At 49.4% G+C, this 14,715-nt stretch overlaps 1 protein-coding gene and 1 long non-coding RNA gene across 5 annotated transcripts in view; one reads left to right on the top strand and one right to left on the bottom strand.

Moving 5' to 3' along the window:
* Positions 1–6,942, bottom strand: LOC146400234 (uncharacterized). Of its 3 annotated transcripts, none has more exons than XR_014816626.1 (4): positions 6,168–6,684; positions 5,327–5,466; positions 1,980–4,146; positions 1–758 (listed from the first exon to the last, which is right to left on the bottom strand). It is a non-coding gene; the product is annotated as an uncharacterized LOC146400234 (long non-coding RNA). The 3 variants fall into 3 exon arrangements; XR_014816627.1 differs by having other exon boundaries at positions 666–1,405; positions 3,895–4,146; positions 5,331–5,466; XR_014816625.1 differs by lacking the exon at positions 1–758 and having other exon boundaries at positions 1,431–4,146; positions 5,331–5,466; positions 6,168–6,942.
* Positions 6,595–14,715, top strand: part of CD34 (CD34 molecule) — a 24,645-nt gene continuing 16,524 nt past the window's right edge. For both annotated transcript variants that reach the window (NM_001434991.1, NM_214086.2), the window contains exon 1: positions 6,595–6,934. In NM_001434991.1, the coding sequence (NP_001421920.1) occupies positions 6,856–6,934 (79 nt within the window). In that variant the 5' untranslated portion in view covers positions 6,595–6,855. The remainder of the gene's footprint in view (positions 6,935–14,715) is intronic.

Here is a 14,715-nt window from a genome sequence, read left to right on the forward strand (position 1 = left end):
TTTTTTTTATAAAATGGTTTTTATTTTTTTCCATTATAGCTGGTTTACAGTGTTCTGTCAATTTTCTACTGTATAGTGTGGTGACCCAGTCACACATATATGTATACACTCTTTTTTCTCACATTGTCATGCTCCGTCATAAGTGACCAGACATAGTTCCCAGTGCTACAGCAGGATCTCATTGCTAATCCATTCCAAAGGCAATAGTCTGCATCTATTAAACCCAAGCACCCCATCCATCCCACTCCCTCCTCCTCCCCCTTGGCAACCACAAGTCTATTCTCCAAGTCTATGATTTTCTTTTCTGTGGAAAGGTTCATTTGTGCTGTATATTAGATTCCAGATATAAGTGATATCATATGGTATTTTTCTTTCTCTTTCTGATTAACTTCACTCAGTATGAGAGTTTCTGGTTCCATCCACGTTGCTGCGAATGGCATTCTTTTGTTCTTTTTTATGGCTGAGTAGTATTCCATTTGTACATATACCACATCTTCCTAATCCATTCATCTGTTGATGGACATTTAGGTTGTTTCCATGTCTTGGCTATTGTGAATAGTGCTGCAGTGAACATGCGGGTGCATGTGTCTTTTTCAAGGAAAGCTTTGTCTGGATATATGCCCAAGAGTGGGATTGCTGGGTCATATGGTAGTTATGTGTATACATTTCTTTTCTTTTTTTTTTGTCTTTTGTGTGTGTGTGTGTGTGTGTTTTTGCCTTTTCGAGGGCCGCTCCTGCGGCATATGGAGGTTCCCAGGCTAGGGGTCCAACCAGAGCTGTAGCCGCCGGCCTATGTCAGAGCCACAGCAATGTGGGATCTGAGCCACGTCTGCAACCTACACCACAGCTCATGGCAACGCTGTATCTTTAACCCACTGAGCAAGGCCAGGGATTGAACCCACAACCTCATGGTTCCTAGTCGGACTCGTTAACCACTGCACCACGATGGGAACTCCTATGTATAGATTTCTAAGGTACCTCCATACTGTTCTCCATAGTGGTTGTACCAGCTTACATTCCCACCAACAGGGCAGGAGGGTTCCCTTTTCTCCACACCCCTTCCAGCCTTTGTTATTTGTGGACGTGTTAATGATGGCCATTCTGACTGGCGTGAGGTGGTATCTCACGGTAGTTTTGATTTGCATTTCTCTAATAATCAGTGATATTGAGCATTTTTTTCATGTGCTTGTTGGCCATCTGTATATCTTCCTTGGAGAAATGTCTATCAGGTCTTTTGCCCATTTTTTCCATTGGCTTGTTGGCCTTTTTGCGGTTGAGTTGTCGGAGTTGTTTGTGTATTTTAGAGACGAAGCCCTCGTCAGTTGCATCGTTTGAAACTAGTTTCCCTGTCCTCAGATCACCACACCTTTTACCCTCGCAGCAGATGTTCCTTCCAGTACATCCTCTTAAATAATTCAGAGGGACAAGGATTGGAAAGAAAAAATTGAATTATCACTGTTTGCAGTCAATGTGATCGTTTACACAGAAAGCCCAACAGAATCTACAAATACTTAGAAATAATAGAATTTAACAAGGTAGCTCAACAGAGGATTAACATAAAACAATGGACTGTCATTTCATACACCAGCAACAAAAATAATTAATAGATAATTAAATATAAGTATTAGAGGACATCAATTACCTAGTAATAAATCTAACAAAAGATGAATTAAAACCACTCCAGGGCAAGTAGTAAACTTTAAAGACCCAAACAATGGAGAGCTACGCCAGCTTCACTGAATGAAAGACTCCATTCTCAGAGTTCCCGTCATGGTGCAGCGGAAACGAATCCAACCAGGAACCATGAAGTTGCGGGTTCCATCCCTGGCCCCGCTCAGAAGTTAAGGATCCAGCATTGCCGTGAGCTGTGGTGTAGGTCACAGACGCGGCTCGGATCTGACGTTGCTATGGCGTGGGGCAGCAGAAACAGCTCTGATTAGACACCTAGCCTGAGAACCTCCATATGCTGCGGGTGTGGCCCTAAAAAGACAAAAGAAAAGAAAAAAAGACTCCATTCTCCCTAAATTAATTTATGGGGAAATTTTTGATCAAAATCCAAAAGGTTATTTGGGGCAGGAAATTGATAAGTAGATTTTAATGTCTATGGAAGAGTAAAGAGCCAAGAAGAGCCAGGCCAATTTTTGGAGGAAAGCTTGAGTCTTCACCTGACCTACCCTTATCAGCTGCAGTACATGAGGCAGTGGTCGAGGTCCTGAGATATATGCAGTGACCAATGGAGAGGGAGCCCAGAAACAGGTCCACTTACAAGCCGAGTGTTGGCACATAACAGAAATGGCAGTTCAGATCAGTAGGGAAAGGAGAGGCCACACAGTAAACAGAGCCAGGAGAGTGTTTCTCTGAACGAAAAATACATGAAAGTGGATTCGTGCCAGTCTTTCGCCCTGCATGTCAGTCCCAAACCCACACTTCTATACTCGTTTCTACAGTATGAGGTGTGTTTGCTTTGTTATATGAGAACATTCAGATCTGCTGCACAGAACAAGAAAGCAAGCAGGATGGGTGAAATTCATCAAACGTATTAACTATAGATGATAAGTAGGCAAGTAGTTTGTTAGACAGAGGGCAGAAGTCACATGCACTAAAAACAGGAGCAAGTCTGCAAAAATGCACAAATGGAATGTATTATAAAAAGGGAACAAATAAGAGTGTTATTTACAGAGGGAAAGGAATAGAATGATCAAGTCATAAGACACAAAGCATTGAGCATGCCTCCTCGGGACTGAGAGCCAGATCATCCCTAAGTGGTCTACCTATTGGTGACACCATTCTGGTCCCCGTGCGCCCTGCCCCAGGAGGGCTGACAGAAGAGATGGCTGCCCAGAAGAACACTGATGAGCTGTGTGAATAAACCTGCTGCCGGGCCTGCTTTCCCTTGCATCTCCCAACAGAGCAAGTACACGCTGGGTCCCAGCGTCTTCCACCTGCTGACCCCTAACCTCAATGCTGGTCCTTGTAACTACACTATCGGAGCGAAACACAGGATTCAGAGAGTGTGGTCCTTTCACTCTGCTTGCACCATATCCTAAATGGGCTAACCTACTCCAACTCTCCGCTCTTGGTTCTGGCTATAGGTTTTGAATCGATGCAGTAAACTTTGTGATTTGATCATCACGATCTGGTCTGTCTTCTTGATCTGTGGCCTCTGTAGCCTGCCTGGACCACCTTCGAAGGCTTCCACTGCAGGGGGCCAATTTCCCACAGGACACTGGGGCTGGGCATCTACGCCGTGTCTCCCAGACCCCCCTGCGAGCAGGTGGTTGGCGTCTGCCAAGAGGAAGCACTGGAGAGACTGACAGGTGGGAGGAGGAAAGAAGGGGCTCACTTCCGACTGCAGGTTCTCACCGCCTCCCTCTAATATCTGGACACCTTCAGGACCAAGGACCCCTCCCCACCCAACTCTGAAAGCGTTCAAAGACTTAAAACAAGTTAGCAATGTGGTAGGAAATGTCTTGGTTCCAAAATATGAAAAAGGAAAATCAAAGTGAACAAACATTTTGTTAAAGGCCTGCAAGAGGTAAACCCTGCAAACTGCACTTCACTTCTTTAGCAGGTGTACAGAGATGCAATCAAGTTTGATTACAAGATTAGAATGAAGTTATGGCCCCTATATCTTATATATGTAAGCTATATCATATATGTTGTATTCTATACATATATCTTCAAACTCAAAAATTTTTTAAATAGTTTTCTCTTTTTTTAGATCCAAGAAGTTATATATAACATGGGATTAGGACCTGTTTTAAGTGGGTTGATATGATCTGTGTGCATGTGTTTGGGGCTGGGGTGGAGGGTGTTCCTGGTAAGGGGTGGCCATGACCTAGACGTCTGTGAAGGGCCTGGCAGAGCCCCTCACTCTATAGGTTTCTGTTGTACCTTCCATGATGTGTGGTGTAGTTAACAGCCTCTTCCAGCTACAGCTTATGTGAGGAAGTAGGAAGCAGAGACGCCAAGGAGCAGCCAAGGAAGGCCGGAGCCTGGAAGCAGCTTGCCGGCTCCACTCTGTCTGGCCCGTGAGGGAACACGAGTCTGGGGCCCCAGGTGGACCCATGTCCAGCAGCCAGAACGTGCACTTGTGCGGGGTTGGGGCGAGGCTGTGTGTGCTTGAAGCCATGAGTCCTGATGGCCCTGGAACACAGGAGGAGTGGCCAGGTATCACCTAGTGTCATGGTTCTGGTGTCATCTGTAGTCTCTCCCCTCCACCGTCCCAGGCCATACCCATGGCAAACGGAAGTTCCCAGGCTGGGGAATGGACTGGCACCTCCACAGAGACAAGCTGGACCACTAACCCACTGCACCACAGCGGGAATGCCTTGTCATCCCTAGTCTTACAGGCTAGAGAAGAACAGCTCTAGATTCTCACGGGAAGGAGTTTGTCAGCCTCCAATCTCCCAGGCCTCTGTCTCTGACGTCTGCCAGCCACTTTGTGCCCAGCGTGTCTTCTTTCTCTACCAGGGCTTCATAAATGTCCGTGTGTGTAAAAGGCAGTGCCCACTAAAAGCGCAGGTTCCCAGGCCCTACCCTCGACTCCGTGTAGACATGCTTTGAGAAGGTGTCTCCCGAAGATCATTCCCTGTCTCCTCTGCCCCCAAAGCGAGTTAAGAAATTCAGGTACTTGTATAGCACTGGGAACTATATCTAGCCACTTATGATGGAGCATGATAATGTGAAAAAACGGAATGTACATGTGTATGTGTGACTGGGTCGCCTTGCTGTACAGTAGAAAATTGACAGAATACTGTAAACCAGCCATAGTGGAAAAAAAAAAATCATGAAAGAAAGAAAAGAAAGAAAGAAAGAAAGAAAAGAAAGAAAGAAAGAAAGAAAGAAAGAAAGAAAGAAAGAAAGAAAGAAAGAAAGAAAGAAAGAAAGGTACTAGAGACAAGGCCTTTCCTGTGTCCTGTGCTCCAGCTGGGCAGACAAAGGGCATTGAAGTCACCAGAAGAATTTACTGAGAAGGAAGAGCCATGGGGCCAGATTGGGTTTCATATATAGCAAGGGTTGCAGCCACATATTTTGTTCACATTGGGTGTAAAACAGACCCAGTTCCTGGAGCTGAGCAAGTTGGGGTGGGGAGGGAAAGCTTTTCTATGTTAATTGGGAGTTCCAAGGGCAAATGTCTGATTTTAAAAATGTGTTTTGGGAGTTCCCTGGTGGTGCAGTGGGTTAAAGACCCAGAGTTGTCACCGCCATGGCTCTGGTCACTGCTATGGCATGGATTTGATCTCTGACCCTGGAACGTGTGCCATGGGCACAGCCAAAAAAAAAAAATTTATAAAATATATTTTGCAGCCCCTTCCGTCCCCACCTACAGGCCCCTGAGATGACAGCGTGGTCAGATTTGAATCACCATTTGCACTTCAAAAAAGATTCACCAAACCACTGAGTTCTACCAAATCTTCATCAGAAGCCTTCGGTTTCATTATGTGATGAAAGGCTTTGTTTTCTCTGGAAAGGAAAGTTAGACAACAAGATCAGAATGGGGGTCTGGGGGGTTGCTTTTAGACCAGGAAACCCTTCTGCTTTCATAATGACAGGGGTTCTGCAAGGGGAAAGCAGAAGGGAGCAGAGTGTGCGGCTTTGCTCTCTCTCCCTCTGGGCTCTGTAGTGCAGACGCCACTGAAGAGACTGGTCTGGGTCTGGGTAATCCCATGACTCCACTCGAGCTCAGCGCAGGTGCTCCCAGACCCTCCGGCTCCTCCCCGCCCCACCCTCCTCCAGTCTCCCCATCTCCAGCCCAACCCGTGACTCGGCTGACTGCCCCCCTCAAAGTTTCTGCAATTCAGTTTACCAACACATCAGAACAACTCCTGAGCCATCTGCAGCTCCGAGGATTAATTAGGTAGAAGAGGGTGGAGTCAGGGGCAGTCTTTTTTTTTTTTCTGATAGGAGAGCAGGATGAAGCCCCTAGAGTTTCAGCCTGCAGGCTGGAGAGGGGGTGCCTGGAGAGAAGCCATCCCAGATGCTAGGGGAGACCTTTGTCGTCATGTCGATGGTGACATTTATGATTAAACTATGTGGGAACACAGGGGCAGTCACAGGAAAAACCCCTCCAAATTAAAATAAACACATCTTGCAGTGAAAAAAAAAAGTGAAAAGAAAACTGGGCAAGGATGGTTTGGGTAAGTAAAGTGACTAAATACACTCACGTAGGTGCCCTGTGCACGTTTCAGGCATCGGACTCTGCTGCAGACTGTCGCTAAATGCATCAGATGGAGCTTTGAGGTTTACCCGATGAGTACAAGGCTCACACTTGTAAACTCCGGTCCTCACCACAGATTCCTTCTGCAAGACTGTTCTCAGCTTAAAACTTAAAAATAAAGAAAAACAAGGAAATGGAAAAAAAGGAAATGGGAAAAAGAAAGAAAGAAAGAAAGAAAGAAAGAAAGAAAGAAAGAAAGAAAGAAAGAAAGAAAGAAAGAAAGAAAGAAAGAAAGAAAGAAAGAAAAAAAAGGAGAGGAAACTTGCCCTGCCCTGGCCACCGGCAGGGCTGACACAAAGGGGTTAAAGTTAAGTGGAAGTGGATTTTGAAGAAGATGGGGCCTCTATATAAAGTTGAAGACGTCTGGGGCCCTCGCAAAATCTTTTCGGCCTTGAAGGAGGCAATCCCAGGCTTCCTCCCGAAGTCCTCCGCCTCTGGGACCAAGCGAGGAAGCTCACGTTAGTGGCAGCCAAGGAGAGGGGCTGGCCGTGCCAGGACTAAAGAGGGAGGGGAAAAAGCAAGTTTCGCCCACCCCACGTTCCTTCGGGCGGAGGGGCGGGAGCAGTGCGTCCAGGCCAGGCCGAGCGGTATCTTGGGCTCCAGGCATCTATCTCTTCGGAAGCGGCGCGGGAAGGATGCTGATCCGCAGGGGCGCGCGCGCGGGGCGCGGGATGCCGCGGGGCTGGACCACGCTCTGCTTGCTGAGTTTGCTGCGTGAGTATGGGCCGTCGCGCGTCTGGGCCGCCCGACTCAGCTGCGGGGAGGGTCGACGCTCCCCCGGAGGCTGGGCGCGCGGAGTTGAGCTCGGCGGAGCCAAGGGACCCCTGTTCCCCCCACGCTCCCACGCCCACCGCTGCTCCTGGCTTGGTGGAAACCGGGTCGGTTGAACCCAGCCCAGCCGGGACCAGGGCTTCACCTGAAACTGGAAAGGGGTGGGGGGACGCGACCGGGGGCGGGGGGAGGGGGTGGTGGTGTCGGCCACATGGTGAGTCTGAATTAGCCCAGGTGTTCACCGGGCAGTGCGCCCCAGGCTTCCCAGAGTCAGGGAGTGCAACTCCCCCGAGCTGGCTCTAAAATAAGGCGCTCCGAGGACGCCAGGGTCCTATCGCGTTGCCAAAGGTGCGGAGCAATGAGTTGGAGCCAGATTCCAGAGAGAGGGGAGGAGAGAAGCAGGAAGGGTTTGGCGATTCAGAGAGCTGCGGCCTGGGCAGGTTGCTGGGCAGAGAGCTCTCGCGCCCACCGACCCCTAGGATGGGGGCAGCCAGAACTGGACATTCAAGGCCAAGGATGAGGAGCGAAGTCAGCCTGGGAGGAGGCCCCAGATTGGAAGCCCAGGAGGCAGGCTGAGTGAAGTGACCAGGGGAGTTTGGAACAAACAAGGAACAGCCTGTGAAAATATTCTTGCATTTGAGATGGAAAAGCGAAGTTTCAACTCCCCCTTCGGAAACCCACACCCCTTCCGCTGGGAGAGAAGGCTCTGGTAGATGGAGTTGTTCTGTGCCCTGACCCCTCTCACCATAACCCCTCATCTTGGAAGGAACTCAGATTTGCTATGCTTGAGGGGTTGGGGGTTTTCTTCCCCTGCCCCTTCCCAACTAGGGGACAGATCGGCAGAGCCGTGGACCCTCCTCAGCTCATCATTCCCCCACCTGCCCTGATTTCTTAAGCTCTTGCTCTCACTTTGGTTTAAAAACAAAGAAAAAGAAAGAAAGTAGGCATTCAAGGAATATTTATTATTGGAGTTCTCGTCGAGGCTTAACCAACCAGACTAGTACCCATGAGGACCCAGGTTTGATCTCCAGCCTTTCTCAGTGGGTTAAGGATCCTGTGTTACTGTGGCTGTGGTGTAGGGCGGCAGCTACAGTGCTGATTTGACCCTTAGCCTGGGAACCTCCATATGCCACAGGGTGGCCCTAAAAAGACCAAAAAAAAAAAAAATTATTCTTGATTGCTTTCATTTGGAGATTCCATTCTCCATCTCTGCTCCTCGTACTTAGATGGTGCTAAACTTCATAAGATTGTCCTTTTTGCTCAAGATTCTGCTTCCAGGCCTCCAGGGCTCCCAATTCCCTATTCTTACTGCCTCCTAAAGGCCACCCACCATAGCTGCGCAGAGTGACCTGGGCCGGCCAGCTGGCCCTCTTTGCTCTCAGTCTCCTCTGCTGTCCCTCTTTGGATCCACCCAGTTAGAGAGAGACTCAAGGTGGAGGCAGCCGTAAGTTAGCCTCTGTGTTGACCTGTTCAGCAGCCCCAGACCTGCCCTTTGGGGCAGAGAAAAAGCTGTCACTTAGGAGTTGAAGCCCAGCATGGGGAACCGCCGAGGTCGGGCTACACCCTCGCCAAGGCGAGAGCTGACCTGAGGCTCAGATTCCTAGTCGATGCTCCACTCTCCTTTGGCTTTGCGGCACATGATGACCTGGTCCTGGGCCGAGTGAGGCCTACCCTCTTCTTGTTTCCTCAGCTGGCCTTGGCCTGCCACAGTGGGGACAGGGAGGGCAATTTAACCTCTGAAAAACCTCGGGAAGATATGCTGAGAATTGCGGTGTCTCCTCTTTGGGGATGAGCCGTGGACCCTGGGTCCCTTTGCTCAGTCCTGCCAGGCTGCTCGGGCCAAGGTGTAGCTTTGTGTCTTCCCCAAGAGCTTTCTAGGGTTTGTTTGTATTTGCTAGTGGGAGTCATTTTCTGTTAGATCGTGCGGTGAATGAAATGAGCGACTGTACCTTGAAATGCTAACAAAGGAGCATTGCAGAAATTCGGTGCTGTTAGGACTGTGCAATTTAGGGCAGAAGGGGGTTCTGTGGTTTTCTCTTCACTGACTCTGACAAAGAGCTTTGTTATGGAAAGGTCTGTTTTCTTTCCCTGTGAGAAGTTGGCCTGGGCACAGGTACAGCAGCCAACCAAAAGTAGACTTTTTTTTTTTTTTTTTGCTGGAGATGAGATGGCTCTGGGCCAGAGAGGCCACCAGGTAGCATTGCCACACCACCAGCTGAGAAGAGAAATCTTCATCCAGCCCAAGGTATCTGTTTGCTCCAAGCCCTCCAGGCCTGTCCTTCCTCTCTCCAGACCAAGTCCCGCCCCTTACATTCCTCTTCTTCCTTTGGGTCCTTCGTGCCTGCGGACCCCACACCCATATCCTGTCTGGGGCTACATGTAAGAGGGGAAAAAAAGAAAAGGGAAAAGAATTTTATCAGATATTTTCCGGAGGGGAGAGGACTCCACCCTTTGAATCCCTGCCACATGGCGACCAAGAAGGAACGGCCTTGGGGCCTCTGACTAATTCAGTGGTCCCAGCGTTCCCCTTGGAGGTCAACCCAGCTGGCGCCACCTTTGCACATGCACGTCTTCCACCGCATTCCTGTTGGATACGACTGGCCTGGGCATCTTTTCCTTGTCCCTTCGGCTCCACCTCCTGGGCCTCTCCGCTCACTTGTCCTCAGGGCCTTCCTTCTCTGAGTCTTTGTCTCCGAGAGCAAGAAGGGCCCAACTGCAGCAGATAAAACTCAAGGCGCGGAGTCTCACAAAAGCAAATCAAAAGGAGGAACAAATTCCACTTCTTACCGTCTTCACCACCTGATTTCCTCTGGATCCTGGGCCGGAGGGCCCAGGCTTATTCTCGGGCTGGATGGTTACCCAGCTCCACCCTCGGGCTGCCTGGGCCTTCCTCTCCCGTTGACTTTGCTGGGTGTCACCACATGGCCTCAAATGTGGGGGAGTGAACAGGTGAAGGTGTGGAGAAAAACGCCACCCTCCCGAAGACAATGCCCCGAGTCACCAGGGAAGGGTTTCCATATTTTTCTGGGCTTTGACTTCCTTCTCTAATGAGAAATTTTCTTCCTTCCTCCACTAAGAAATAAAACCACATTGTCCATTAATTTTTTTGTCCCAAGAGCCCTCAGCTTTGCAAGGAGAAAGGTGCATGCGTCTTGGAAGAGAATGATTCAAACAAATAGTGACATAGGCCAAGGTGTACTTCCGAGGACCGAAACTCAGGAGCCCACTGCAATGAATCACTTCCCTCTGGACATAACAGAGAAGGGCTCTGGATTGGCTGGAAAGTCTGCTCCTGATTTAAGAGGAAAAAACTGCCAGAGAACCCACCACTGGTACTTTCTAGGTGGGCAGCATCTCCAGGCAGCCAGCCCCACTGTTTAAGAGCACGCCTTAATGAGTCTGGGTGAGAAAACCTAGAGCCCTGGGCAGCCCGTTGCTGTGCGTTGGCAGACAGGAGGCTGAATAACCGAGCCTGGTAGACTAAAGCAGCGCTTTGTGTGGCTGAGCGGTGAGGACATGCTCTACGGCCCAGGGAGCTCCAGCCAGTCTCTCGGGGTGACCGTGATGGAAGATAATGTAAAAAGGGGAATGCATGTATGTGTGCAGCTGGGTCACTTTGCTGTCCAGCAGAAGCTGGCACAGCATTGTAAGTCAGCTATATTTTAATTTTAAAAAAAGTAGAACTTTAGGTTAGATGGGTCCAAGAGACCAAAAGCTAAAGGACTCCAGACCCCAGGAGAGTGTAGAGAAAGGAGGGGAGACTTGCAGGGCAACAGGGGTACCGTGGTGATAGGAGGGGAGGGAAGACCTGCTGGGACAGGTCCTGTGCTGCCACACGGAGATTTCGCGCAGGAATTTCTAGTATCTCAAGCTCGTGTCGTTGCCTCTTCTGAGCCATGCTGCAGTCTCACTCCAGGATCTCAAACCTTCAAGAAACACACGCTGGCCTCGTCACGCTGTCATTACTATACCTGGGCAGAAAAAAGGGAACGGGCGTTTGGTACGCCCGCCTCGGGGCAAGCGCAGGACGCGAACTCCGGCAGCCTGAGGACAGGGCGGCCCAAGGCTCGGAGACAGGAGTGGGTGGCAGTTAGGAAAGTGGAGGAAGACTGGGAGACACGTAGGCCCCAGAGAGAGCTCGAGATCTTGGGGTCCCACAGGAAGTGGACGGGGTCCAAGACATGCTATTGGGGGGGGGGTTGCATATTATTTTCTTTCTTTTTTACAACTTTGGCTGGCGTTTAGCTGACTTCCAGTGTTGTGTTAGTGTCAGGTGAACAGCAAAGTGAATCAGTTATGCCTACACGTACATCTGTTCCGTGTCAGGTTCTTCTCCATGTAGGTCACTGCCGGGCACTGAGTAGATTTCCCGGTGCCACGCTGTCGGCGAGACATGCTCGTCGAAGGGGAGTCTCAGTTTCTTGGAAACTCTGCGGCCACAGACCGTTGGGTTATGCTCACACCTCAGCTCAGTCTCTGGAGCAGAGGCAGGCACCCGTCCAATTCCTTGTCCTAGTCCAACGGGGCCCTACTCACCAAGACTCTAGCAAGGATGCTCCCCGAATGTTCACTGCCCCCCAAAGTAGTTCAGTCTATTTTTAAAGAATAATCCCATGATTATTACTTTTCTTTGCATTGCAGTGAAATTAACCTTTCCATAGCTTCCAATCGTTTTTTTTTTTTTTTTTCTAATTCTGTTCTTTGGAACCTAATCTGATCTTTTTTTACGGCAACGCTTATGATTCTTTCCAGTCTGCCCCACTAGATTATAAGCTCCTTGAGGACCGGGATTTGTTTAAATTCCAGTGACACTAGCACGTAACAGTAGAAAGGAGTCTCCTCCTCGTCTCGGCTCCCGAAATACTGACTCTGCGCCTCTTCACGTCCCTGTGCCTGGGAAAAACAAGAGTGAATGGCAAAGTAAAACTAATCTTGAAGAAAGGTATTCATTCTCTCTCCCCAAGTTCTTCTCTTCTGGATCAAAAGTCTGCAGATTTTTCAATAAAGGGCCAGATAGTAAATATTTTAGGCTCTGATGTCCACATGTGGTCTCAGTTTTATTTCCAGCACTTTGCATGTGCCGAAGCCATCTTGGCTCGGTGGCCAAAAACACACAGCCCATGGTTTGGACTCAGTCCACCAGCTGTAGCTGCCGCCCCTTGACCTAGCTGAGGTAACATTTAGCCCTCAACCATATGCTTTGGTTTCTAGAATGTTCCTGATTCTGATTATCCCCCCTTCATTAAATAAGTTCCCTCTTAAAACATAGCATCGAATGGATGGCTCTGCATAGAGGTGGTCAGTGTGAACAGACTGACACAGTGCCCAGTCCACCCAAGCGCTCCCTGTGACCTCGGAGCAGCGCGATGAGCGCCCTGAGTGATACAAACAGGCATACGAGTCTTAAGGTCTCTGAGAAGCAGGAGGAAAGGGACTTGACCTAAAGATGATCACCGAGTCTTGAGCAGTTGTGGGACAGGCCACTCCTTCATACCGCCCATCTCCTTTCTTCCTCCAAACGGCAGGAGGTAAGGATATTTTCATCTCCATTTACAAGGGTGTTTTAGATACGCGAAGAAGCATCCCAAGGCTAGAACTTGGTAGAGGGCCGATTACAGAGCCTGAGCGCTTTGCTTTGAGGCTCTTCTGTCTTGCTATCAACCATCACCCCAGGCCGTGGGCTCCCGGCAGTGGCCAGCCTGCTCCCTCTCCCTAGGACTGCATCTCTGGGGGCCTTCATACCCAGAATCTCTTCCAAGAGCCTCCTCCTGGACAGGTGCTAGAATTTGAAACGATGGGACTGTCTGGCTAGGAGATCTGAAAACAGCACCAGCAAAAACTGAAACTAAGAGGCTCTGTGAAAAACAAGACCAAATATAGGGGGGAAAAAATCTCCTAAGGGGCAGGATTTAAGTAACTGAGGTAGCATTGCTTTCTGGATCTCCAAGGATTTGTAACCCCCACCCCCCTTTAAAGACTAAAAGAATCTTCAGTTGATTAATTGTAGGGAGAAGTCTTCTAAAAACATTACATAAGCGTCTGCTTCCTTAGTGTTCCCCCGCCCCCCAGAAAAAAAGGACTTTAAGCTTCATGACTCGGAGGTGTCATGAAAATGACTGAGTTACGGTGCAGCCCAGTGACGTTGTCACTGCTGCGAAGGTGTCTTTGCATTTACTCCTTTTCTCCTGCCGAGAATGGTTCCAGACAAGGGGGGTTGATACTCGAGTCCGTTTTTCATTTATTGCTGTTTATTCATTTTCAACTGCTGCTTCGCCTTATTGTTTGCTTCTCATAGTTTTTAATATTTAGCTTTAGCCAGGATATCAGATAACCAAGCTTGTTAGAACTGTGTGTAAAAGACAAATACTTGTCTCTGAAATAAGTACTAGTAAGTTAAATGCATGAGGTTTTCTTTCTTTTTTTTTTTTTTTTTGTCTTTTTGCTATTTATTGGGCCGCTCCTGCGGCATATGGAGGTTCCCAGGCTAGGGGTCGAATCAGAGCTGTAGCCACCAGCCTATGCCAGAGCCACAGCAACACGGGATCCGAGCTGCGTCTGCAACCTACACCACAGCTCACGGCAACGCCGGATCGTTAACCCACTGAGCAAGGGCAGGGACCGAACCTGCAACCTCATGGTTCCTAGTCGGATTCGTTAACCACTGCGCCACGACGGGAACTCCAAATGCATGAGTTTTACAACGTGTATTTGTGGCATCTGCTCATCTGCTTGGCTTCCCGGAATTCTAATTTCACTAACTTCCTGATACCCCGTCTCCTCCTTTGGGTCCAAGTTGACTTGGTACAAAGGGTCCAACAGGCACTTATGGAGACACAGTAACAAAGACGGAGTAAGAAGTCAGCCACAGAGGACAGCCTTTGATTCAGATTGAAATTGCGGAATGAGCCTCTTGGGGTTGGGGTTAGGGCTAATCCTTCCATCTAGAATTAAGTGGGGTGGAGGTTTCTTGCATTGGCTCTGAGAATCTGGCTGGTAGTATCCAGCTTCCGTACAGAGTTGGGGATCAGAAGCTCAGATAAAGAAAGATCAGGGAGTTTCAGTCATGGCTCAGCAGTAACGAACCCGACTAGTATCCATGAGGTTGTCAGTTCAATCCCTGGTCTCGCTCAATGGGTTGAGGATCCAGAGAGTTGCTATGAGCTGTGGTGTAGATCGCAGGCACAGCTCAGATCTGGCGTGGCTGTGACTGTGGTGTAGGCTGACAGCTGCAGCTCTGATTGGACCCCTAGCCTGGGAACCTCCATACGCTGCAGGTGCAGCCCTAAAAGGAAGGAAGGAAGGAAGGAAGGAAGGAAGGAAGGAAGGAAGGAAGGGCGATCAGCCTTTGACAGTTTAGTGCCCATGGGTGTTTGGGGAAGGATAGGATAAAAACAGATCTGTGATCAGTCTTGATTCTTACAAATGTCATTCCTCGGGAAATGGCTCGGGAGCTGGCCTGGGTCTGGGACCACTCCCATCTCCTCAGGGGAGCGCTGGAAAGGGAGCCCTAGAGACTGAAGATGAGAGACACCCTCCCTGGCAGTCGCACCTGGGTAAGGATGCCCCCCCCGCCACTCCGCCAAGGTGCCCCCTTGCCCTATGCCAGCTCCTAGGTACCGTGGCTCAGCTTCGCCTTTCTGCACCTCCCCCCCACCTTTGTGCTGTTGCTCCAGGGTCTCAGAGGCTTCTTCATTCACCCTGGGCTCAGAGTCGTGAATCTGAGG

This window comes from Sus scrofa, chromosome 9 (genome assembly GCF_054392235.1).
Source record: "Sus scrofa isolate SSC_HxYL_T2T_F1_AM1 chromosome 9, Sscrofa_HxYL_maternal_Yorkshire_Landrace_v2.0, whole genome shotgun sequence".
Taxonomy (NCBI): Eukaryota; Metazoa; Chordata; class Mammalia; order Artiodactyla; family Suidae; genus Sus; species Sus scrofa.